General features: G+C 38.8%; 1 protein-coding gene across 1 annotated transcript in view; it reads left to right on the top strand.

Moving 5' to 3' along the window:
- The window catches only part of TRPM6 (transient receptor potential cation channel subfamily M member 6), a 200,706-nt gene that overhangs the window by 63,306 nt on the left and 113,882 nt on the right, over window positions 1–23,518 (top strand). The window contains exons 7-15 of the mRNA XM_053575241.1: window positions 804–975; window positions 4,672–4,837; window positions 5,905–6,028; window positions 8,031–8,103; window positions 8,224–8,324; window positions 18,055–18,189; window positions 19,244–19,297; window positions 19,631–19,771; window positions 22,120–22,212. Of these exons, the coding sequence (XP_053431216.1) occupies window positions 804–975; window positions 4,672–4,837; window positions 5,905–6,028; window positions 8,031–8,103; window positions 8,224–8,324; window positions 18,055–18,189; window positions 19,244–19,297; window positions 19,631–19,771; window positions 22,120–22,212 (1,059 nt within the window). The remainder of the gene's footprint in view (window positions 1–803; window positions 976–4,671; window positions 4,838–5,904; window positions 6,029–8,030; window positions 8,104–8,223; window positions 8,325–18,054; window positions 18,190–19,243; window positions 19,298–19,630; window positions 19,772–22,119; window positions 22,213–23,518) is intronic.

The following is a 23,518-nucleotide window of genomic DNA, read 5'->3' as shown; positions in this document are numbered from 1 at the left end:
TTTAAGCATTTCTCCCTCCTTAGCCTCCAAAAGTGTTGGGATTATGGGCATGAGTCCCTGTTAAAAGTCACTTTAAAAGGTGACTCTTAAAGTCTAATGTTTGTAAAATTTGTCATGCCCATTATTTATTTGAAGCCTCATAGCAACACTCTGACTAGAAATTATCATCATTAGTATCCTTATATGTGAGGAAAATTAAGCCTGAGAGAGGAGGAGGGAATTACTCAGTGTTAAAATTAGTAAGTAGAAGGGCTTGGACTTAAACTTGGGCTCTCTGATTCTACATATTGTGCTCTTGACTCTTCAAGCACATGAAACTAGGAATAGCTTAAGAAAATGTCCATAAATATGATAAAAGTTTTGATGTGTTGTATTGAATGAAATGTCATTTGCCCCTGAACTGGTTTTTAATGACCTGAAATAAAGTGAGCCTAGAAATGGAAAATAAATATTAAGAACAGGTGTTAGCAATGTGACCATGCTCTGACACCCAGTCACATGGAGAGTGGGCTGATCTTGTTGAACATGGTATGTAGGGGTGGTGTTGTTGAACTTGTTTTGTGAGTCTCAAGTTCAACAACACCCTTAGTTATTCATAATAGGAACATATACTGTTTCTGTAAAAAATGGGCAATTAAAAAAAATGTTTCTTCACCAAAGATAGTTTGAGAAACACTGCTCTAAATAGCAAGTAATGCTTTTTAATTTCAACCAGGAACTCTGTTACTGATAAACACAGGCCTTTGGAGCAGTCAAGCCTAGGGAAGGATCTTGAACGTTGTCTTGTCCTTGCTGTCTTTCAGGTGGTGTTTCTGTACCAGACGCTGGGTAATCCCCTCAGCAAGCTCACCACACTCAACAGCATGCACTCACACTTCATCCTCTCTGATGACGGCACTGTGGGAAAGTATGGAAATGAAATGAAGCTCAGAAGGAATCTGGAGAAGTACCTCTCTCTGCAGAAAATTCACAGCCGTGAGTACCAGAGAGGCTCGGCCAATACATCTGGTTGGGGCCTGCTGAGGAGCAGGGCGCTCTGTGTAGAGTATAGAGGCCCAAGTTGGCCCCTGCCTTAGAGCATTCAGAGAGATTATGTTAATATATGGGAATCCACAGCTAGAAAAAAGCAGCCTCGAAGTCCTGGCTTCAAGCCATCCTCCTATGTTGGCTTCCCAAAGTGCTGGGAATCACCATGCTCAGCTGTGCTTCTTTTGAGTTCTTTTCTTCCCGCTAAACATGAATGTATTTCCATGTCAATAAGTATAATTTAGCACATTGTCTTTCCTTTTTTTTTTTTTTTTGAGACAGAGGCTCACTATGTTGCCCTCAGTAGAGTGCCGTGGTGTCACAGCTCCGAGCAACCTCAAGCTCTTGGGCTGAAGCGATTGTCTTGCCTAAGCCTCCCAAGTAGTTGGGACTACAGGTGCCGGCCACAACGCCCAGCTATTTTTTTGTTGCAGTTGTCATTGTTGGTTAGCAGGCCCGGGCCAGGTTTGAACCCACCAGCCTTAGTGCATGTGGCCAGTGCCGTAACCACTGTGCTATGGGTGCTGAGCCAATTTAGCACATTTTCAATAGCTATATAGTATTTTCTTAGATGAGAATATAAGAAATTCTCTTCTAAAAGTTTTTTGTATTCCAAAATTAATGAATTATTCATCTACATTTTTTTCTAATACTTTGGTATTTTATTTTACCATTTCCCTTGCTTCACTTAGCTTTTATAAGATTATTATTAGAGAAACTCTGCATCTATTAGTTGGCATATTTTATATTTGCTTTTTAGTATGATGGAGAAAATAATGTGGAGATGAAGGTATATGGAAAAGGAAAAGAAATGGAACATCAAAGAAATTAAATAGACTAAATGGAATATATATATATTTTTGAGACAGGGTCTCTGTTACCCTCCAGTAGAGTGCTATGCCATCATAGCTTGCAACAACTTCAAACTTCTGGGCTCAAATGATCCTTTCGCCTCAGCCTCCTAAGTAGCTGGAACTACAGGTGCCCACCACAAAGCCTGGCTAATCTTTTTATTTTTATTTTATTTATTTATTTATTTATTTTGAGACAGAGACTCAAGCTGTCGCCCTGGGTAGAGTGCTGTGGCATAACAGCTCACAGCAATCTCCAACTCCTGGGCTCAAGCAATTCTCCTGCCTAAGCCTCCCGAATAGCTGGGACTACAGGTGCTTGCCACAATACCCGGGTATTTTTTGGTTGCAGCCATCATTGTTGTTTGCTGGGCCTGGGGGCTGGATCTGAACCCGCTAGCTCAGGTATACGTGGCTGGCACCTTAGCTGCTTGAACCACAGGCACTGAGCCTAGTTTTTCTATTTATAGTAAGAGACAGGATCTTGCTCTTGTTCAGCATGGTCTTGAACTCCTGAGCTCAAGAAATCTACCCACCATGGGCTCCCAGAGTGCTAGCATTACAGGTGTGAGCCACGGCTCCTGGCCTGGAGTATTTCCTGATATTGGGCATGCCTGCTAATAGACCCACCTCTCACATTGGAGTGTCTGAAACAAAAAGACACATTTAACCCCAAATATAATATGTCTAAATATTTAAATGCTTTAAATCAAGCTTACAAACTATATTTAAACATATAGAATATGTTCTAGCCTTTTATTTTGACACAGATAGCCAGATTTAAATTGGGAATTCTTGGATTTTTAGAAGTACCGAGCCAAAATGTGGTGGTGGGCAGAGTTTAAACCTTGGCTCTGGCCTGTGGCCTGCTTTCTGCTTCTCTTTCTACTTTTGGCTCAACCCAGCAATGTCAGGGGGCTGCACACAATGTGGTCCCCTAGACCCTCAAGCCTGTATGTCAGAACTCTGTCTACCTCTCATCTACCCTACAAAGCTGACTCTTGCTCTGGCAAGTATGTCCTGGGGGAGGACACGCCTGAGACAGCTGCAGAGCACCCCAGAAGCATGGACTTTGGGGTCTTGGGTACTCTGGTAAGTAGGAGAACATGCACAGGCTTGCCGTGAACCTTGGCCCTGTAGACGCCTCACTGTGAGGGGAGGGGCATGGCTGGGGAAAGGCCAGAGTGGGGCCCTGAGAACATAGGGACCCTGAGTAAAGTCCTCTCTCGATTAGCAGTGAGTAAATTGCTTGCCAATTTATCTTCTTTTTTTTTTCTTGAGACAGAGTCTTACTATGTCTTCCTGGGTAGAGTGCCATGGCCTCACAGTCACAGCAACCTCAAACTCTTGGGCTTAAGCAATTCTCTTGTCTCAGCCTCCTGAGTAGCTGGGACTACAGGTGCCTACCATAACGCCTGGCTATTTTTTTTGTTACATTTGTCATTGTTGGTTAGCTGGCCTGGGCCAGGCTGGAACCCACCAGCCTTGGTGCATGTGGCTGGTGCTGTAACTGCTGTGCTATGGGCGCCAGTGAGTGTATTGCTTGCCAGTTTATCTTCTTTTGAAAAATAAAATTAAAAATAGTGATTTAAATGTAATTTAAATGTGTGGTGTAAAAACATAAATGAAACAAAAAAATGTATAAAATAAACAGTCCCTTTTCAGCATTTCCCCAAACCTTCCCTTCCCTTCTCCACTGTTCGTAGTTTGATTTGTATCCTTCCAGAGTTTTCTGGTCATTTCTATAACATGTTATAAATATACCTATGTGTGTGCATACATATAAAATTCATATCTATGATTTTAAAAATAAGATACTATTCACATTCTTTTTTTTTTTTTTGTAGAGACAGAGTCTCACTTTATGGCCCTCGGTAGAGTGCCGTGGCGTCACACAGCTCACAGCAACCTCCAACTCCTGGGCTTAAGCGATTCTCTTGCCTCAGCCTCCCGAGAAGCTGGGACTACAGGCGCCTGCCACAACGCCTGGCTATTTTTTGGTTGCAGTTTGGCCGGGGCCGGGTTTGAACCTGCCACCCTCGGTATATGGGGCCGGCGCCTTACGGACTGAGCCACAGGCGCCACCAATACTATTCACATTCTATAATTTTTTGCTTAATATCGCTTTTAAAATAATTTTCAGTCATTCCTTTTCTTTTTTCTTCCTTGCTTTGGTAAACTAATATCTAATTATGACTGAAGAATTCAAACTGTGAAAAATGGAATAAAGATAAATGTAAAAATCTTTGAAGGTTACTTATTTTGTTCGTAAAAACACCACTACAAGTTTTAATTAGTGAGGATTGATCATTTTTGGAGATCATTTGGATTCCTTTTTTAATATTAAATTAATTAATTAATTTTCATTAAAAATATTTTTTCTCTATCTTAAAATAATAGTTTTTTTTCTTCTTTTCCAGCCCAATTCTGATCCAAGGATATATTATATTGTTCTGTTTACTATTAGGTTCTTTTGTAATTTCGTACAATGAATGGTTAAAATTTCTTGAGGACTACTTATTTTTTCAAAAATTAATGAAAGTTTTTAGCTATCTTCTTACTTGGCAAAAGGTTGAAAATGCCCTCACCATATTCCTGCCACATGTTATTTGAAATCCAAACTTCTGGCTTGATCTTGCTCTTGGCAAGCCTGGGTAAAACAAGAAGGAGAGGTCAGTGCAAGGAATGGATATATGTAGCAACTAGGACACTTGTGTCTGGAAACCACAGGGGCTGACAAGCTGAGGTAGGGATTTTTTTGTAACAGTGTAGTATTGTTTGTGGTCTGAAACAGGCTCAGGACAAGGCGTGCCGGTGGTGAGGCTGGTGATGGAAGGAGGTCCCAATGTCATCCTCTCCGTATGGGAGACTGTCAGGGACAAGGACTCTGTGGTGGTGTTGGAAGGCACGGGCAGAGCTGCGGATCTCCTGGCCTTCACTCACAAACACTTAGATGAAGGGTGAGTTATTGACTCTTCCTTTCTGAAACTCTGGAAAAGGAAAATCTGTTCCTCTGTTTTAGTTCTTCAAACTGGGCCTTTATATGCGCTGATGTTCTTGGAGCAGAGGTCGAAGCTAGAATTCATTTTTCGGTGACTTTGAGTTTGTTGATAACACCAAAATGCCCCCCACCCAGGAGAGTTGCCATTTTCTTAGCTATAGAATAGCCTGCCTTTGACAGGGAAGCTTGAGCCATGGAGTTTCAGAACAAGGCATTTCCAGGGGCAGTGAGGGAGGAGGTGCTTGAACAATTGGCCGTGACAGCCGACAGGACCCCACAGTAAAGGAGGAGACTAGTATTGGCCTCAGGTCCTCTTCAGATTCATTTGTCATTGTTAAAAAATGGAAGGAATTGGGGAAATCAGTATTCCAGCATTACATAGCATATGTTGTGCATATTTCAGGCTTTAATTCTTTCCTCTTTTCTAGTAAGAAGATAGTTTTCTTTTTCTCTAGCCATCCCTGTCTCCAGTGTGAATATTTCAGTTTCAAAAGCAAGATATTTCTACCGTGTAAAATACACGCCCCAGAACTAAAACACTGACCCCACTAATTTATTTTGTATACATTTATTCCCTGCTCATGCTCTAACAGCACTCTGGAGTCTCTTTCCTTCCGATTTCTCTCCCTGTTAATCCTTTAGCTCTCTACTTTTCCCTTCTCCCAACCAGTTCACACCATTCCCTTTCCTGAAGTCACTCTGGAAGAGTAGTTCTTCAACCTTTGGGGGTTTCAGAGTCTTTGGAGAACATAATGAATATGATGCCCATAATTTCACAGCCTTACGGAAATCTATCAGGTCAAGAACTCTTGATTCTTTCAGGGTTATGGCAGATCAACCAACTCTCACTTTCAACTTCAGTCTTCTCCTGCGACCCCTGCTTCCAGCTGATTCCTGCTCATAGCTGTCTTGGGAGATCTGTCCACAGATACAGTTGTGTGGGACAGATGGATTTTCTTGTACTGATGTTGCTGGCTTGTTCTTCTCTGCATTGCATCAAGTCACAGACATTTATTTCTCTCCCAGGATGCTGCATCCTCCGGTGAAGGAGGAGATCATCTGTATGATTCAGAGCACTTTCAACTTTAGTCTTAAACAGTCTAAGCACCTCTTCCAAATTCTAATGGAGTGCATGGTACACAGGGATTGTGTGAGTATGAAGGGTTGCTGAGTCAACCGATTTGTGAAGTGCTAATTTATAATTATGACATTTATTTTCACAATTTTAAAAAGTAAGGAATTTTTTCACATTGACCTTGAGAATATATAACTAGAAAATTTGATCTTTCAATTCAGTAAACTTGACTTGTTACTTCTCATTCCACCCACAGTGTTCATACTTCAAATTCCTGACTCTACCTGAGAAAAAGCACTTGGATAGTATAGCAGTGTTGCAGAAAATTATCAAATTCAGCGAAAGTTACAGATAATTATTTGCAGAGTGTAAGGGAACAGCTCTGTGTTGTCAGTGAACACATCTGCTGGCTTAGGGTACTGCATCCCTGCATCCTGCGTGAATTCTGTAGACCATTAGGAAGGTATTAGACAATGGAAAATATGGAAATAAACTCTGGGACAGAAGATCAAGGTCACAAACCATAAATTATGACCTTAATGTAGACTCAGGGAAAGTTTTCAGTGTTTTAGCTTACTGTATTTAAAATTCTTATCACTGACTTGTATAAGCTGAAAATTATAGTAAATATGTTGATATGCCACGATTCAAAGTGGTATTTCCAGAATTTGAGGGCTGGACCCAATAATGCAAGAATTTTGGTAATATTTAAGTACCTAGCCTCAAAAAAACAGTTGAAAAAGTTCAGGCTGTAGAAAGCGTGACCAAACGTATGTGAAAATTGCTTTGGGATTTTATCTGACCTAATAATAATTATAACAATCATGTTTATAATGGGCAGTGTGCTTTCAAATATATATTTTTTCACTCCAAATAGCCCTGTGAGTGAGTTCAACATGGCAGTGGTTGTTTATTTCTGTTTAGGAGATGACGAAGCTGCAGGCTGGAGAATTTAAGTCCTGTGTACAGTTATGCAGTTAGCACGTGGTAGAACAGAAGCTGGAGCTCAGAGTTGGCATCTAGGTCTTAGTTGACTATACTTTGTATTTCCACAGTCATAAGTTATGCAAGGGACATAACTTAAGGAGATTGCCCTTGTGTTTGCCTCTTTGAGTTGTCCAGTGGAGCAGTGTCATGATTAAGAGGGGCAAGAGGAGGCCCCTGGGGGTTTGTACATCGCAGGAACTGGGCTCTCAGCTCTGGTACAATGGAGGGTCGACTTTATTCATACATGAGAGAGACCATGTCCAGTGAGAGGAACCAACATGCGATGTAGTAGAAGCATAGTTTTCAAACCTTGATGAGACCCTGGAGATAATTCAGCCGGTTCCTCTCATTTTGTGGATGAGGAAACTGAGATTTAGTGGCTTTGAGATATTTACTCAAGGTTGGCTAGTTAGTGGCATACCTGGAATAGGACTTGCCAGTCTTGTTTTTTTTTTTTCTGTTAAACCAGCTCTTTCAAAACAAAAACAAAAGCCAAAACAGTTCTTTCTATTATGTGAAATATATTTCAAGTTGGAAAGACTGAGATATGTTCATTAATAGCAGGTGACACTTTATGACTACATATAGAGTCCTTGTTTGACTTGACATCGTGAAGACCATAATAGTGGCCCTTGTACTTGCTTATTGGGTCCATTAAAATTGCCTCACTTATTTTATAACAAACTCTTGAGGACTGATTTCTCATTAAAAAGCAAAAGTCTTAGTTTCTACGACTAGATGAACAGAAGGATCTCATTTGCTGTCCCTTCATTAGGAATTAACATTGAGGTTCTTTTGTTGTATCTAGTAAATTTTGTAATGACATTTTTTTTTATCAACATTTCCTCTAGTAAATGTGGAATTTTTAGTTATTTTCCCCTAAGTGTTTACAATTCTTTGTTATCCTATTTAAAAATTTTTCTCTTCTATAAGTAAAAAAATTAAAAATTTATGTTGCTTAGGCATTACAAAATGAAGAATGTTTTTCTCAGTTCATTAGCTCAAGTGTGAATTCTGAGAGTGCTTTGTGAAAGCTTTTCTTTGATAGTTCCCTAAACGCATGGCGTTCTCTTTTTTTCCACTGTTATAGATTACTATATTTGATGCTGATTCTGAAGAGCAACAAGACCTTGATGTAGCAATCCTAACTGCTTTGCTGAGGGGTGAGTATCTGAATGGGGCTGCATTGTTCCTCAACCCCTCTCCTTACATTTTGCACTGTTCTGTGCTTTTTTCATAGGTATTTTGACTGATTGTATGATTGTTTCTTTCCTTTGCTCTAGGCACAAATTTATCAGCATCAGAACAATTACATCTGGCAATGGCTTGGGACAGAATGGACATTGCCAAGAAACATATCCTAATTTACGGACAACACTGGAAGGTATAGTGAAAGTGAAGTTGTTTGGAAAAACATTTTTTTGCGTTGGTTTGTTAGGGAGGAACAAAAGAAAAAACCAGAAGAGAGGTGGATTGGTTTGGGAGTGGTGTGGAGGTAGCATCTCTGTAACTGGGTTTCCTGTGGCAGCTAAGACATTTTTCTTACCTACTTTGCTTCCCTCAAAACATTTTTTCTGGCTGGGCATCGTGGTTCATGCTTGTAATCCTAGCACTCTGGGAGGTCAAGGCCAAGGGATTACTTGAGCTCAGGAGTTTGAGCAGATCAGAAGAGCAAGCACCATTTCTACTAAAAATAGAAAAAATAAGTTAGCCAGGTGTTATGATAGGTGCTTGTAGTCCCAGCTACTCTGTGGGGTGAGGGAGGCTGAGGCAGGAGGATTGCTTGAACCCAGGAGTTTGAAGTTGAGGATATTTATATAAGCTAGGCTGAGGCCAGGACACTCTAGCTTGGGCAACAGAGTGATCCTCTGTCTCAAAAAACAAAACAAAACACATTTTTCTTCGATTCTGCTGTCTAATTGAAACTGAAAAAGGAGATTTGGGGAAAGAGAGAATAAAAGGATTTTTAATTTATTTTTTTTAGATGGGTGGATTTTTATATTGTTATTTAAAATCTAAAATTTATCTTTTTTTTTGCTTTAAAATGTAGTAAATGCTCACAGTAGAAATTACTAAAAACAAAAAAGAGGAAAGGATTATTCAGTGCTAATGAGTACCACTATTAGCATTTCATTTTTAAAGATTAGTTGGAACTTTACCACAGGTATCTTATTTTGAGGTCAAATGAATGCATGCACTTTGCTTAAAAAAGGCCACTAAAAGAAGGTGGTAAATCCCTACTCTGCTAATCACAACAGCAAGTACTTTTGACATTTTTTTTCTTTTTTCTTTTTTATTGTTAAATCATAGCTGTGTACATTTTGCAATCAAGGGGTACAATGTGCTGGTTTCATATACAATCTGAAATATTCTCATCAAACTATTCAACGTAGCCTTCATGGCATTTTCTTAGTTATTGTATGCAGACATTTGTATTCTTCCTTTAGTAAGTTTCGCCTGTACCCATTCTAAGATGCACCGTGGATGTGGCCCCACCCATTGCCCTCCCTCCACCCTAGTCTCCCCCCTCCCTTCCCCTTCCTTGGCCCTTTCCTCATAGTCTTGTGCTATACTTGGGTTACAGCCTTCATGTGAAAGCTATAATTTAGCTTCATAGTAGGGCTGAGTACATTGGACACTTTTTCTTCCATTCCTGAGATACTTTGCTAAGAAGAATATGTTCCAGCTCCATCCATGTAAACATGAAAGAGGTAAAGTCTCCATCTTTCTTTAAGGCTGCATAATATTCCATGGTATACATGTACCACAATTTGCTAGTTCATTCGTGGGTCGATGGGCACTTGGGCTTCTTCCATGACTTAGTGATTATGACTTGGGCTGCAATAAACATTCTGGTACAGATGCTTTCTTATATTGTGATTTTTGGTCTTCTGCATATAAACCTAGTAAAGGAATCATAGGATCGAATGGCAGGTCTATTTTTAGGTCTCTAAGTATTCTCCAAACGTCCTTCCAGAAGGAACATATTAGTGTGCATTCCCACCAGCACTGTAAAAGTATGCCCTTTTCTCCACATCCACACCAGCATCTCTGGTTTTGGGATTTTGTTATGTGGGCTACTCTTACTGGGGTTAGGTGATATCTCAAAGTAGTTTTGATTTGCATTTCTCTGATGATTAAGGATGATGAGCTTTTTTTCATGTGTCTGTAGATTGTACATCTGTTGTCTTTAGAGAAGTTTCTCTGCAAGTCCCTTGCCCACCCTGAGATGGGATCACGTGTTCTTTCCTTGCTAATAAGTTTGAGTTCTCTGTGGATTCTGGTTATTAGACCTTTATCAGAGGTATAACCTGCAAATATTTTCTCCCATTCCGAGGGCTGCTTGCTTTACTTATTATGTTCTTGGCTGTGCAGAAGCTTTTTAGTTTGATCAGGTCCCAGTAGTGTATTTTTGATACTGCTTCAATTTCCTGGGAAGTCCTCCTTATAAAACATTCACCTAGGCCAATTCCTTCCAGAGTTTTCCCTGCACTTTCTTCAAGTATTTTTATACTTTCATGTCTTAAGTTTAAATCTTTAATCCAGTAAGAGTCTATCTTAGTTAATGGTGAAAGGTGTGGGTCTAGTTTCAATCTTCTACAGGTGCCACCCAGCACCATTTGTTAAATAGGGAATTTTTTCCCCCACTGAATGTTTTTAATTGGCTTGTCAAAGATCAAATAATGGTAAGTAGCTGGATTCATCTCTTGGTTCTCTGTTCTGTTCCAGACATCCACTTCTCTGTTTCTGTGCCAATACCATCCTGTTTTGATCACTATTGATTTATAGTACAGTCTCAGGTCTGGTAGCATGATTCCTCCTGCTGTGTTTTTATTGCTGAGTAATGTTCTGGCTATTTGAGTTTTTTCCTGATTTCATATAAAACGAAGTATTATTTCTTCAAGATCTTTAAAATATGACAATGGAGCTTTAATAGGAATTGCCTTAAAATTATATATTGCTTTGGGTAGCATGGACATTTTAATATGTTGATTCTCCCAGCCATGAGCATGGTATGTTTTTCCATTTGTTAACATCTTCAGCTATTTCTTTTCTTAACGTTTCATAGTTCTCTTTGTAGAGATCTTTCATGTCCTTTGTTAGGTATACTCCCAAATATTTAATCTTTTTGGCACTACTGTGAAAGGAATAGAGTCCTTGACTGTGTTTTTGGCTTGGTTATTGTTGGTATATATAAAGGCTACAGATTTATGGGTGTTGATTTTGTAGCCTGAGACATTGCTGTATTCCTTGATCACTTCTAAAAGTTTTGTAGTAGAATCCCTAGTGTTTTCCACATATACGGTCATATCATCTTCGAAGAGTGAAAGTTTGATCTCTTCTGACCCTATGTGGATACCCTTGATCATTGCCTTTTCTTCCCTAATTGCAATGGCTAAAACTTCCATTACAATGTTAAAGAGCAATGGAGACAATGGGCAACCTTCCCTGGTTCCTGATCTAAGTGGAAATGATTTCAATTTAACTCCATTCAATATGATATTGGCTGTGGGTTTGCTGTAGATGGCCTCTATTAGTTTAAGAAATGTCCCTTCTATACCAATTTTCTTAAGTGTTCTGATCATGAAGGGATGCTGGATATTATCAAAAGCTTTTTGTGCATCAACTGAAAGAATCATATGGTCCTTATTTTTAAGTTTGTTTATGTGCTGAATTACATTTATAGATTTACATATATTGAACCAGCCTTGAGAACCTGGGATAAATCCCACTTGGTCATGGTGTATAATTTTTTTGATGTGTTGTTGGATTCTGTTTGTTAGGATCTTATTGAGTGTTTTAGCATCAATATTCATTAGTGATATTGGTCTACAATTTTCTTTTCTTGTTGGGTCTTTCCCTGGTTTGGGGATCATTGTGATGTTTGCTTTGTAGAATGTGTTGGGTAATATTCCTTGTTTTCCTATATTTTGAAAGAGGTTTAGTAATATAGGTACTAGTTCTTCTTTAAAGGTTTGGTAGAATTGTGACGTAAATCCATCTGGTCCTGGGCTTTTCTTTTTAGGGAGATTTTGTATAGTTGATGCTGTTTCAGAACTTGATATAGGCCTGTTCAACATTTCCACTTCATTCTGGCTAAGTCTTGGTAGGTGGCGTACTTCCAGGTATTGGTCGCTTTCTTTCAGATTTTCATATTTCTGAGAGTTGAGTTTCTTGTAGTATTCGTTAAGGATTTTTTTTAATTTCTGAGAGGTCTGTTGTTATTTCATCGTTACCATTTCTGATTGATGAAATTAGAGATTTTACTCTTTTTCCTGGTTAGGTTGGCCAAAGGTTTATCTATTTTATTGATCTTTTCAAAAACCAACTTTTGGATTTATAGATCTGTTGTATGATTCTTTTCTTTTCAATTTCATTTAATTCTGCTCTGATTATGGTTATTTCTTTTCTTCTGCTTGGTTTGGGGTTTGAGTGTTCTTCCTTCTCCAGTTGCCTGAGATGTCCCATTAAGTTATTAACTTCCTCTCTTTTGGTTTTCTTGAGGAAGACTTGCAGTGCTCTAAATTTACCTCTTAGGACTGCTTTTGCAGTATCCCAGAGGTTCTGGTAATTCATGTCTCAATTGTTCTTGTTGTTTCAAAAATTTGGTGGTTTCCTTCTTAATCTCGTCTATAACCTATCTATCCTTTAGCATAAGGTTGTTTAGCTTCCATGTTTTTGTATCGATATGCAGGTTCCTGGTGTTATTGAGTTCAACTTTTATTCCATGATGGTCTGAGAAGATGCAAGGAATAATTTCTATTTTTTTAAATTTGCTGAGGTTAGATTTGTGGCCTAGGATGTAGTCAATTTTGTAGTATGTTTCATGGGCTGATGAGAAGAATGTGTATTCAGTTTTGTTGGGATGAAATGTTCTGTAGATGTCTGTTAAGTCCAGATGTTGAATGGTTGAGTTTAAATCTAAAATTTCTTTGTTTAGCTTCTTTTTGGAGGATCTATCCAGCAGTGCTAAAGGGGTGTTATAATCTCCAACTACTATGCAACTGGAGGAAATCAAGTTGCTCATGTCTGTTAGAGTTTCTTTTATAAATTGAGGTGTGTTCTGGTAGGGTGCATAAATATTTATAATTAAAATCTCATCATATTGAGTATTACCTTTAACAAATATGAAGTGTCCATCCTTATCTTTCCTTATTTCGGGTGGTTTAAAGCCTATTGCGTCTGCGTACAGGATTGCAACGCCTGCATTTTTCTGCTTTCCATTTGCCTGGAGTATAGATGACCATCCCTTCACCTTGAGTCTATATTTGTCTTTTAATGTAAGATGTGATTCTTGTATGCAGCAGATATCTGGCTTGAGTTTTTGTATCCAGTCAGCCAACCCGTGCCTCTTTAGAGAAGAATTTAAACCATTCACATTAATTGAGAATATTGATAAGTCTTTTGAAAGTCCGGTGGACATTTTTAATCCTTTTGTGATTGTGGAAGTTGGATTTTGATCAGAATTTTCTGGGTGGGTTTACTTTTGTGGTGGAGGATTACACTGGTCTTTATGGAGGATGGGTCTGAGAATATCCTGGAGAGCTGGTTTAGTTATGGCAAATTTCTTCAACATGTGAATGTCATTGAAGTATTTAATTTCTTCATCATAAATGAAACTCAGTTTAGCTGGATACAGGATCCTGGGTTGAAAGTTATTTTGTTTTAGGAGAATAAAAGGTGATGACCATCCTCTTCTAGGTTGAAAGGTTTCATCAGAGAGATCTGCAGTTATTCTAATATTCTTGTTTTTTTAGGTGATGGTTTTCTTTCACCTGGCTGCTTTCAGAATTTTCTCCTTCATGTTAACTTTAGTGAAATTGATTGTGATTTGTCTTTGGGATGTCTTATTTGGTTTGAGTTGTGCTGGATTTCTGAAACTGTCTGCTATCTGAATTTGATAATCTCTTGGCATGTCTGGAAAGTTCTCCTTCATAATCCCATGGAGAAGAGACTCTGTGCCTTGTGAAGCCACTTGGTCACTTTTCGGGATCCCTATAAGAAGAATATTGGTTTTCTTCAAATTATCCCATTGCTCTCTGAGAGAGTGATCTGTTTTTGCCCTCCATTTCTCTTCCTCTTTGAGAGTTTGCGAGCATTCGAAAGCTTTGTCTTCAATGTCAGAAATCCTTTCTTCTGCTTGCTCCATTCTGTTACTGAGAGATTCTACTGTGTTTCTCAGGTCTTTGAGGGCTGCAACTTCCTGTCTCAATGTGTCAAAATCTTTGATCATTTGGTCTTTGAATTTGTTGAATTCTTGAGATAGCTTCTGGGTTACTGCTTGGAATTCTAATTCGATCTTATTTGCTATCCAGATTCTGAATTCGATTTCTGACATCTCAGCTGATTGTTTGTGCATGGTATCTTGTTCTGTGTCTGCCCCATTGATCCTTGGGGGAGTTGATCTAGTCTGATCGTTCATATTGCCAGAGTTTTTCTGTTGGTTTTGCCTCATGATTATTTTTAACCATGTCCTCTGGCTGTTCTCAGAATTGGGGAGGTGTCTCTCCCAGATTAGACCCCAGCGGGATCACTCTATTGTCACTGGATCTTTGTAGGGAGTGACCCTGTGTAGTTTCTCTGGGGCTGTCCCAGCCAGGGAGTTCTGGTTGTGGAAGCAGCTCCAGAGTGTGACACACCTGGATTCAGCAACTACTTTTGACTTTTTTGACTATTCTAACTTTCATAAATCTCCTTACTGCTATATGATGTCATATTTTCTGATTCATCAGTTTTCGAAATTTTGTTTGGTTGTAGTCTTTTCTCGGTTCTTGGTGAGTGTGCTCTTGGCCAGAAAATGACCAGATACATTGAAAGCAAAGAAAGCATGGAAGTTTATTGAGGAAGGGTAAGATAAGGTTTATAGAGTAAGTGCAAGATACACACACTACAGATTACGAACAGCCCCCTGTTATAACTGGAGGCCCCAGTTATGGTCTGTGGTCTTGTTTTACAGTGTCTGATTGGGCCTTCCTGATGGTTTAGACGTCACCACTGGACCACCTTCAAGGACAGTTAAAGACGTGATAATTAGCCTTAGGTTACTCTAGATCACTTTCCAGATCCTATTGTGCCTGGACTGCCTGGCTGCAGGGCTGGGGACTCCCTGCATTCTTTAGTAAATTGGCAGCTTGTTCCTCCTTCCTCCAGGTGTGGAAATTGCTTGGGGCAAGATCAAGGGTGTGGTAGAAGCAGCACTGGGCACCAGCCTTTGTCTTCATTTCCAGGTGGGACAGTTGCTCAAGGTAGCACCAAGGCAGGGCATCCACCTTTGTCTCTAAGGAGTCCGTCACTATCTACCTACCAATTTCACCACATTTCTGAGAAAGGAGGGAGGAGGAAATCTAAGATAAATCACTGAAGGATTTACCCATCGTCCCTGCTAAGGAAGCTCTTGCACACTTCCAGTCTGCGTACATAAAAACACCTGAAGACGTTATAAAATGTTCAAGATAAGTTATATTATTTAGGTTTAAAAATCCTTTTGAAAAGTAATAAATTGAAGATATAAGCACCTTCCCTCCTCCCCCAAGTAGCTAAAGATCAACAAGAAAAATAAAGTGCCAATGTCTAAATAGTCCTGTAGGCGTTACAGCCACCTGGTAGGCTGGTAGCTTTTCATTCCTGGTGCTCACAATCATCTCCTTTATTATCCTGAGGATTCTGTTTGCCTCTTTCTTGTGTTAGAGTGCCTGTTTTCTGTGTCCATGTCTTTATCTTCCTTGATTTACTCCTTTATTTTGATGGTACACATTCTTCTGTTACTGGAATTTCATCTTCAGTAGGTTCTTGGTCTTGGTGATTCGAAGAATGAATCCATGAACCACAGATCAGTGGTAAGACAGGATTTATTTAGAAATCAGTAAGGAACATAGAAGAAGAAAAAGGCACTAGAGCTCCTGGCGGGGGAAAGAACTATCTGAAGAGTCTCGACGTGGGCTTTTTATCTAGGGGTATTAGGTCTTGAGAATTTATACGTGGCCAGGACTTGGCAAATAGAAACACGTTTTCATCATTAATGAGTGTTAGTGACAAAGGAATGAATACAGTCCCTCCAGCTCAGGGCAAAAAAAGGTCAGGGTGTTTCCTTCATGAACTTGCCTAAACCTAGGAAAACTGGGGTCCCCTGTTCAGCCTTGAAAGGGGGGAACCTTGTATCACTTCAGTAACTTTCTAAAATAGGGAGTATGAGAGATAACTATTTTGAGGACTTACATGTTTAGCTATGCTTAAATTCATAATTGGAACTAATTTTCTAGGAGAATTTTGAATGCCTAGTTTCTAGCACCCAGCATTGCTGTTGAGAAATATTTTTTTTTTCTAATCCTTTGTGACCATTTAGAAAAAAAATCTTTTTTTCCCAGTGTTCTGAGATTTCACAATGATGTGTGTTGTGAGTTTGTATATGCATTACGCTGGGCATCTGATTTCAATCTGGTAATTGTGTGTCTTCATTTCATTCTACTCTATTTCATAACTCTCTCAATTTTTCTCTGTTCTTTTCTATAATTTCTATTATTTGGATGTTGGACCTACACATCGCTCCTCTAATTTTATCTCTTCTTATCTTAATTTTCTTATCTTTCTTTATGTTCTTGTCACATTCCACATCTTTTCTTGCTAAGTTTCTTCAGATTTAATTTTTGAGCCCTCCATGAAGCTTTTCTCTCTGGCAGCATCCTGTTAATCTATTAAATTCTAAGAACAAATTTGTTCTCTGATTGTATCCTCTTCTCTCTTCATCAGAATCCAGAATACATCTTCTTTATCTCTTTAATCAGTGAGCTGTCAAGCAGCTCCCCTTGGAAGTATAAGCCTTGTTGCTGGTGTTATGGGAATCAAATGAGGAGATGACTGGGAAGGCACCAACTTTAGAGATTCAGCATGAATATATTTACTTCATCTTGGTGCTGTTGGATCTGTGGCATAGAGCAGTTTGGCTCTTTATTTATTCATTTTTTTTGAGACAGAGTTTTAAGCTGTTGCCCTGGGTAGAGTGCTGTGGCATCACAGCTCCCAGCAACCTCAAACTCTTGGGCTCAAGCATTCTCTTGCTTTAGCCTCCCAAGTAGTTGGGACTACAGGCACCCACCACACCACCCGGCTGTGTTTTTGTTGCAGTTGTCATTGTTATTTTAGCTGGCCCAGGCTGGGTTCAAACCTGCAAGCCTCAGTGTAGGTGGCTGGCACCTTTTTTTTTTTTTTGAGACAAGGTCTCACTCTGGCCCCAGGTACAGTACAGTGGCATCATTAGAGCTCACTGCACTCTAAAACTCCTGGGCTCAAGAGATCCTGTCGCCTCAGCCTCCTGCACCACCTAAACTGGTTAATTTTTCTATTTTCTGTAGGGACTGGGTCATGCTATGTTGCTCAGGCTGGTCTTGAAGTCCTGGCCTTAGGCTATTCTCTGCCTTGGCCTTCCAAAGTACTATGATTACAGGGGTGAGCCACTGCACCTGGCTCAGTTTGGTTCTTGACATTTTCCATTTCATCTAGTTGGCTTTCTGGGAACTTCCCCTTGCCTATCTGCTCTTCAGCTTCCAAAATGTTGCATGCCTATCCTCACTCTTGTCTTCCTGGTCCTTGGGTATTTATTTCTTTAAGTAAAAAGTCCCTATACTAGGGCGGCACCTGTGCCTTAAAGGAGTAGGGCGCCAGCCCCATATACCGGAGGTGGTGGATTCAAACCCAGCCCCGGCCAAAAAGAAAAAAGTCCCTATACTATAGTTTCAATGAATTTTTGAGTGGGAGCAAAATTGGATAAATATGTTTTCCTTATACCCAGAAACCAGGTGTAGTTTAAATGGAAACATGACAATAACAAGAAGAAGAAGAAAAAGATCTTGGATTTTATTAGAATTACATTAAGTCTCTACATTAATTTAGGAATCTTTGAAATTTTTACAATAGTCAGGTCTCCCTTCCCAAAACACAGCACACTACTTGATTTATTCAAGATGTCTTCACATTTATTCAGACATTCTGCACGTTTCTTAGTGAGACTGTATCTTATAATTATTGTGCCTGTGTAGTTTTGAGTTCACACATGTATAATTTTTACTTATTTTTACTTCCTTACTTGTCTTCATATCTCTTACTCACACCTTTTGAAGGCTGGTGCATTAGAACAAGCAATGTTAGATGCTTTAGTGATGGATCGGGTGGATTTTGTGAAACTCTTAATAGAGTACGGAGTGAATGTCCATCGCTTTCTGACCATACCTCGACTGGAAGAACTCTATAACACAGTGAGTATGGAAAATTCTGTCAGTCATTTCCCTTAAGATTTACTTATTAATTAGCTTGAGAGTTACTTGTCTTCTTGAATGTTCATGTACAAAGACAGCTTAAAGACAGAAAGAGAATTCTCAACGAAAGGAGAAACATTCTTCCCAATTCCATTTCATCTTTGTGAGACTTAGTTAAAGACAAAAAGTGAATAGAACAAATTGCTTATATTGAGGTATTGGAAGTACCTCAACCTAAGGTCACTGTTAAAATATTGTTCCTGTACATTTCCTATGCAAACCCTTTTTTGAAACTCCTTTACTCATTGTGAAAAGACCAATTGCTGAAGCCACATATGAAGTTTTTGAAATGTCTTTCCTTGTCATTTGAATCATATCTTTTTTTCCAAAGAATTATTCAAGTCCTTTCTTCTTGAGTACTCCAGCTAATTGTCAGTGATCTGTTTCTAGAGAATAAATTATGTGCCATTCTTTTTGTTCTCATACCTTGTCCTGTTGATTACTTTTTAATGAAAGTTTATTGTAAACACTCCAGGAAAGCAAGGCTTATATTTGTCACTGAGTTCCTGATGGAACACGGTAAACTTTCAATAAGTATCTGTTGATGGAATGTACTTGTATGATAGGATTTGTAATTATATAATTATATGATAACATTTATAGATGATAAAGAATGGTTATAAATTACTTAAATTTTATATCTGTTTCTTACCACATGTCCTCACTATGTAGTTACGCATATCTTAGTTTGAAAAATATTTCATCTATGATAATTACTTCTTCTCTTGGGAAATACCTCACTTAGAAACTTAGAATTAATTGGCTTAAACTTCATTACTAAAGATAGCGAACATCTTTTTTTTTTTCCAAAAGAAACAGTGCTTACATTTATTCCTTCTTTTTGGTTTTATTTGTGTATGTTTTGTTTTTGTTTTTAAACAGCAAACATCTTTAGTATTCTGAGTTACTTATGCATTCTGAAATAAAGTTTTCTTTTTTTCCTCAGCACATGGTAATTAAAGAGACTCATTCTTCCTTGTGTTCTTTATTACAGAAACAAGGACCTACTAACAGGCTCTTGCATCATCTTGTCCAAGATGTAAAACAGGTAACTTAATTATGAAGGTGTTGAAAATATCTTTGTGTATTGCTTAGCTGTGTAATAGAGTGATCACCAGATTTTGCTTCTTAAAATATAGAATATTTTCTTGTTAGTAACCTATATTTTTTACCTGTGAATGAGTGCACAGAAGGAAGCTCACGTTTAATGTCTACGATTGTAATATTGATTGTATCAATAGTCGATCAGCTTGTAACGATGGTTAAAAATCATGTGTCACTTTTTGCAACTAATCTGATTGTGTTCTAATGGCATGGCAAAGAGATATTTCATAGACAAAGAGAACTAAATGTTATAATACGTTCCATGTTTTTGTTGCAGCATACGCTTCTCTCAAGCTACAGAATAACACTGATTGACATTGGATTGGTAATAGAATACCTCATTGGTAGAGCTTATCGCAGCAGCTACACTAGAAAAAATTTCAGAGCCCTCTACAACATCATCTACAGAAAACATAAGGTAGCATAATGGACAAGTGCCCTAGTAAAATTGAGAATAATCAGGAATTGTAGTTTTGGAGAAATGACTTGGGATTTTGAGATGGGAATACTTTCTAAAATGGCCATTTGTATTTGTGGACATTTGTTTTCTGCTATACGTAGAGTACTATGCTAAGAGCTGCCACGCTGGCCCGAAGCTAATGTGAAGATCAGGAGTTTATAAATTCTAGAAGAAACAGATTTATGCAACTAGCCACGGTACAAGGCAGTATGTAGGATGTGCTATATCATCCCAGATGCAATGTGATGGGACAGGTTAGAGGGACAGTTTTTCATTTCTTTCATTTCAAAATATAGATGTCAAACACTTAATAGGATTTGATCTATAAAGTCATCAGAGACAGTTTGGGGATGAGAAGACATTGCCTGTTTCTCAAAATTTCCCTCACAGCTCAGCAACCTGAGGGGAATAATTCTTACTAGAAATCAAGGGCAGCATTAGAAAAGGCAGTTTTAGGCCTTTATTTGTTGAGACAAGAGCAGGAGCTGTCAGGGCACAACGCTTGGACACTGGGGTGTGTTTTTACAGTGACTGGGATATCTTTGTCCAAAGCTGGAGAACAAGAGTCAGATGGTTGTGAGGGTCAGACTAGAAAGGCAGCTTGCAGTGACAGCATGTAAAAAGCCTCAAATCTCAAGCTTCTTTGGGCTTTTATTTGTAATGAATCACGTAAAGTGAAAGCCCAACTTGGCTTTTAAAAATAAAAACAAAACAGGCCGGGTGTGGTGCTCATGCCTATAATCCCAGCATTCTGGGAGACCAAGGCTGGTGGATTGCCTGGCTCAGGAGTTGGAGACCAGCCTGAGCAAGAGTGAGACCCTGTCTCTAAAAATAGCCAGGCATTGTGGTGGTCATCTGTAGTTCCACCTACTTGTGGGGCTAAGGCAAGAGGATCGCTTGAGCCCAAGAGTTTGAGTTTGCTGTGAGCTATGACACCATGGCACTCTACCAGGGAGACCAAGTGAGACTCTGTGAAAAAAAAACAAACAAACAAACAAACCCAAAACAACACACCACAAAAGGATCCCTAAACCTCACACAGAAAATGTTTTTTATTAAGATTTTAAAGGCATAGGGATACATAGTTGTCATCTACTTCATTTAAACAAAATATACATTGCTGTGAAATTCCCTTGGTGCAGCCCGGCGTGGAGCTTGCGAGGGCAGGTTCCTAGTGCCTTTTCTATAAATGCCCAACCAGAATGAAATTACCCCTGTCTCTGATTGTTTTTCTGTGAAGGAGCCAAGATTTAATTGTGTTTCATAGTAAACTAGATCATAGCAGATACAAGTACATGGTTTGGGGTAAGAAGGATCTGGAATTCAATCCTAATTTTGCTCACTAGTAGCTGGATAAACTTGAGCCATAGACTTAACCCCTCTGTGTGTTTCCTCATCTACAAAATGGCCATATTAATATACCTTTCATAAATCTATTGGAAGGATTAAATGAAATAATACCTGAAAAATCTATATTCTTGGTAAACAGAGAGTTTAGAGATACTGTTAGTAATAACAGTCATTACAATTTAATGATAATCATAATAATGATACTATTAATTCTTTATTACAATATTAATTTAGGTATTATAGGTTTTTTATTTTTATATTTCAGAATATTAGAAGATTGGGTATTAGGTTTAAAATGTCTTGATCTCATTTCTTTGTTCAATTCTTATTGATAAGGCAAAAACTAGAAATAAATAAAGCAGTTCAAAGCTTATGATTTACATAATATTTCATATTGGTTCCTTTAAAGATACTTCTTTTTGTTTCTTGTTGATGAAAGCTACATGCTCATAGCTTACGTTGTTATTGGGCCTAGCGACTGGAATTTCAGTGGAGTTATTATATAACACCTGGAGACATTCTACAACTTTCTAACTTAACCTTTACCTTGGAGCTGTTTGGGAATGGAAACTTTCTCTTAATCAGAACAATAAATCTTTATGGCTGGTTCTGAACTTGTTCCAGATAGGGAACATCCATTGATTCTAATGGAATTTCCACGTAGAGAAGGAATGCAGATCTATAATAGGGAACAAAAAAGTGTGTTCTGTAAGATCTTAGAAAATGAGAGTGTGCATAATAAGGAGATCACAAGAGGCTCTTGTTGTGTGCTGACCATGGATGAGGAACAGAGAACCATGGGATATTTGGCAGGACAGGTCATTATATTTAGTTTCATTGTTGTTAGAAATAAAATGGCACCAGCTCTATAATCTTCTTTAAAACATTTTTGTCTGATTTTATAAAATAACACCACGTGCTAGAGAGTGACCAGCTTTGCTCAAATGCTTTCCCAGCACCGGAAACGTTCATCGGGAAACAGAAAGGAGTCTGTAGAAAATACCTTGCATTCCCAGTTCATCAGAACTGCACAGCCGTACAAATTCAAGGTACTACTTACTTGTTTTTAGACAGGGAAGTATAGTGGTTTTTGCATATTGAGACTGTGTTTATCTTTAATGTTGGAGAAAGGAAGGTTTGAATAAAGGGACCATTTATAAGTATCATCAACAGATTGTGCGAGTCCAACTCGAAAGTGCAACACAGCTGTCTTTTAATGACAAGGAGCAAAGGCCCAGAACACAGCACTGGCAACTGAATGAATGTCTGGGCTTGCCTCTCTTCAGCCTCTCTTCCTTGTTCCTAACTCTGCCATGTCCAGACAGTGACTTAGACAGGGCAGTCTACCAGACGGAACTAAAAAAAGTGATCCTTAGTCCAACACATACCCTTACTGTCCTTTCCCTAAGGCAATTTGCATGTGAAGGCTGCTTCCTTTTCCTTCACTTCTCTCTCATACTGACCTTTTGCATTTTCTTCTTTCTCCTGTGGGGCTTTCATGAAATTGATTTTAGCCAAAGGTTGCAGTAGGCTGTGATGCTCTGTGCGTATGTGACATGATGCACACGGGTGCATGTGTGCAGCGTTGTCATTCCCCCTTTCCCCAGCCCCCTCAGCCCCACACTTTCCTCTGGGGACAAGTGGATTAGTGAATGCTTTTGCTCAAAACTTGCCATGTAAGTGACTGTGTTGGCTGAAAGAGGTTTGCTTTCCATAGCTCCTTGGATGAGAAGGTACTTTATAAAATCACCCTTGGGCAGCATCAATGAACACCAATTTCCTTAATTACAAAAATGGAGGAAATGAATTACAATTTGTTGTTATGACACCTGAAACTAAAAAGAAGACTTATTGAGCCTTTATTATTTTCCAGGCATTATACTGAGTGCAAGAGTCAGTTTGAGGGGTGGATGGGCAGGGGAAGATGTAATGGTGACTGAGAAATATAATAACCACAGTATGATGAGCATTGAAATAGGGACATATAAAGTGATCGGATCACAGGGGGGCGTTGAGGAGCCTTTGAGATGAGCTACAAAGGGTGGGTTTACTGGGTGTTACTATCAGTGGAAAATAGAATAAAGGAAAAGAAACTTAAAACCAATCTCTCATGGATGAATTTTGGCAATACTAGTAACATTTCACTAAGGGGAAGAAAATCCATCTATTTGCTAAGGTCAGATTCTTTTTTTGTTTTTCCTTTAAAATCTCTATTTCCTTCAGAAAATGAAAGTTGTCACATAATTACTAGAGCTATCCCAAAGGGGTTTTGCTTTAAATACACTAAATGAATTGAACGTATCTCAGCTCAGAGACTCTGGGTCTGTTAAATGCAACAAGAAATAGATGATCATA

Source organism: Nycticebus coucang, chromosome 2 (genome assembly GCF_027406575.1).
Source record: "Nycticebus coucang isolate mNycCou1 chromosome 2, mNycCou1.pri, whole genome shotgun sequence".
Classification (NCBI taxonomy): Eukaryota; Metazoa; Chordata; class Mammalia; order Primates; family Lorisidae; genus Nycticebus; species Nycticebus coucang.
This window is presented reverse-complemented; position numbering and strand designations above follow the sequence as displayed.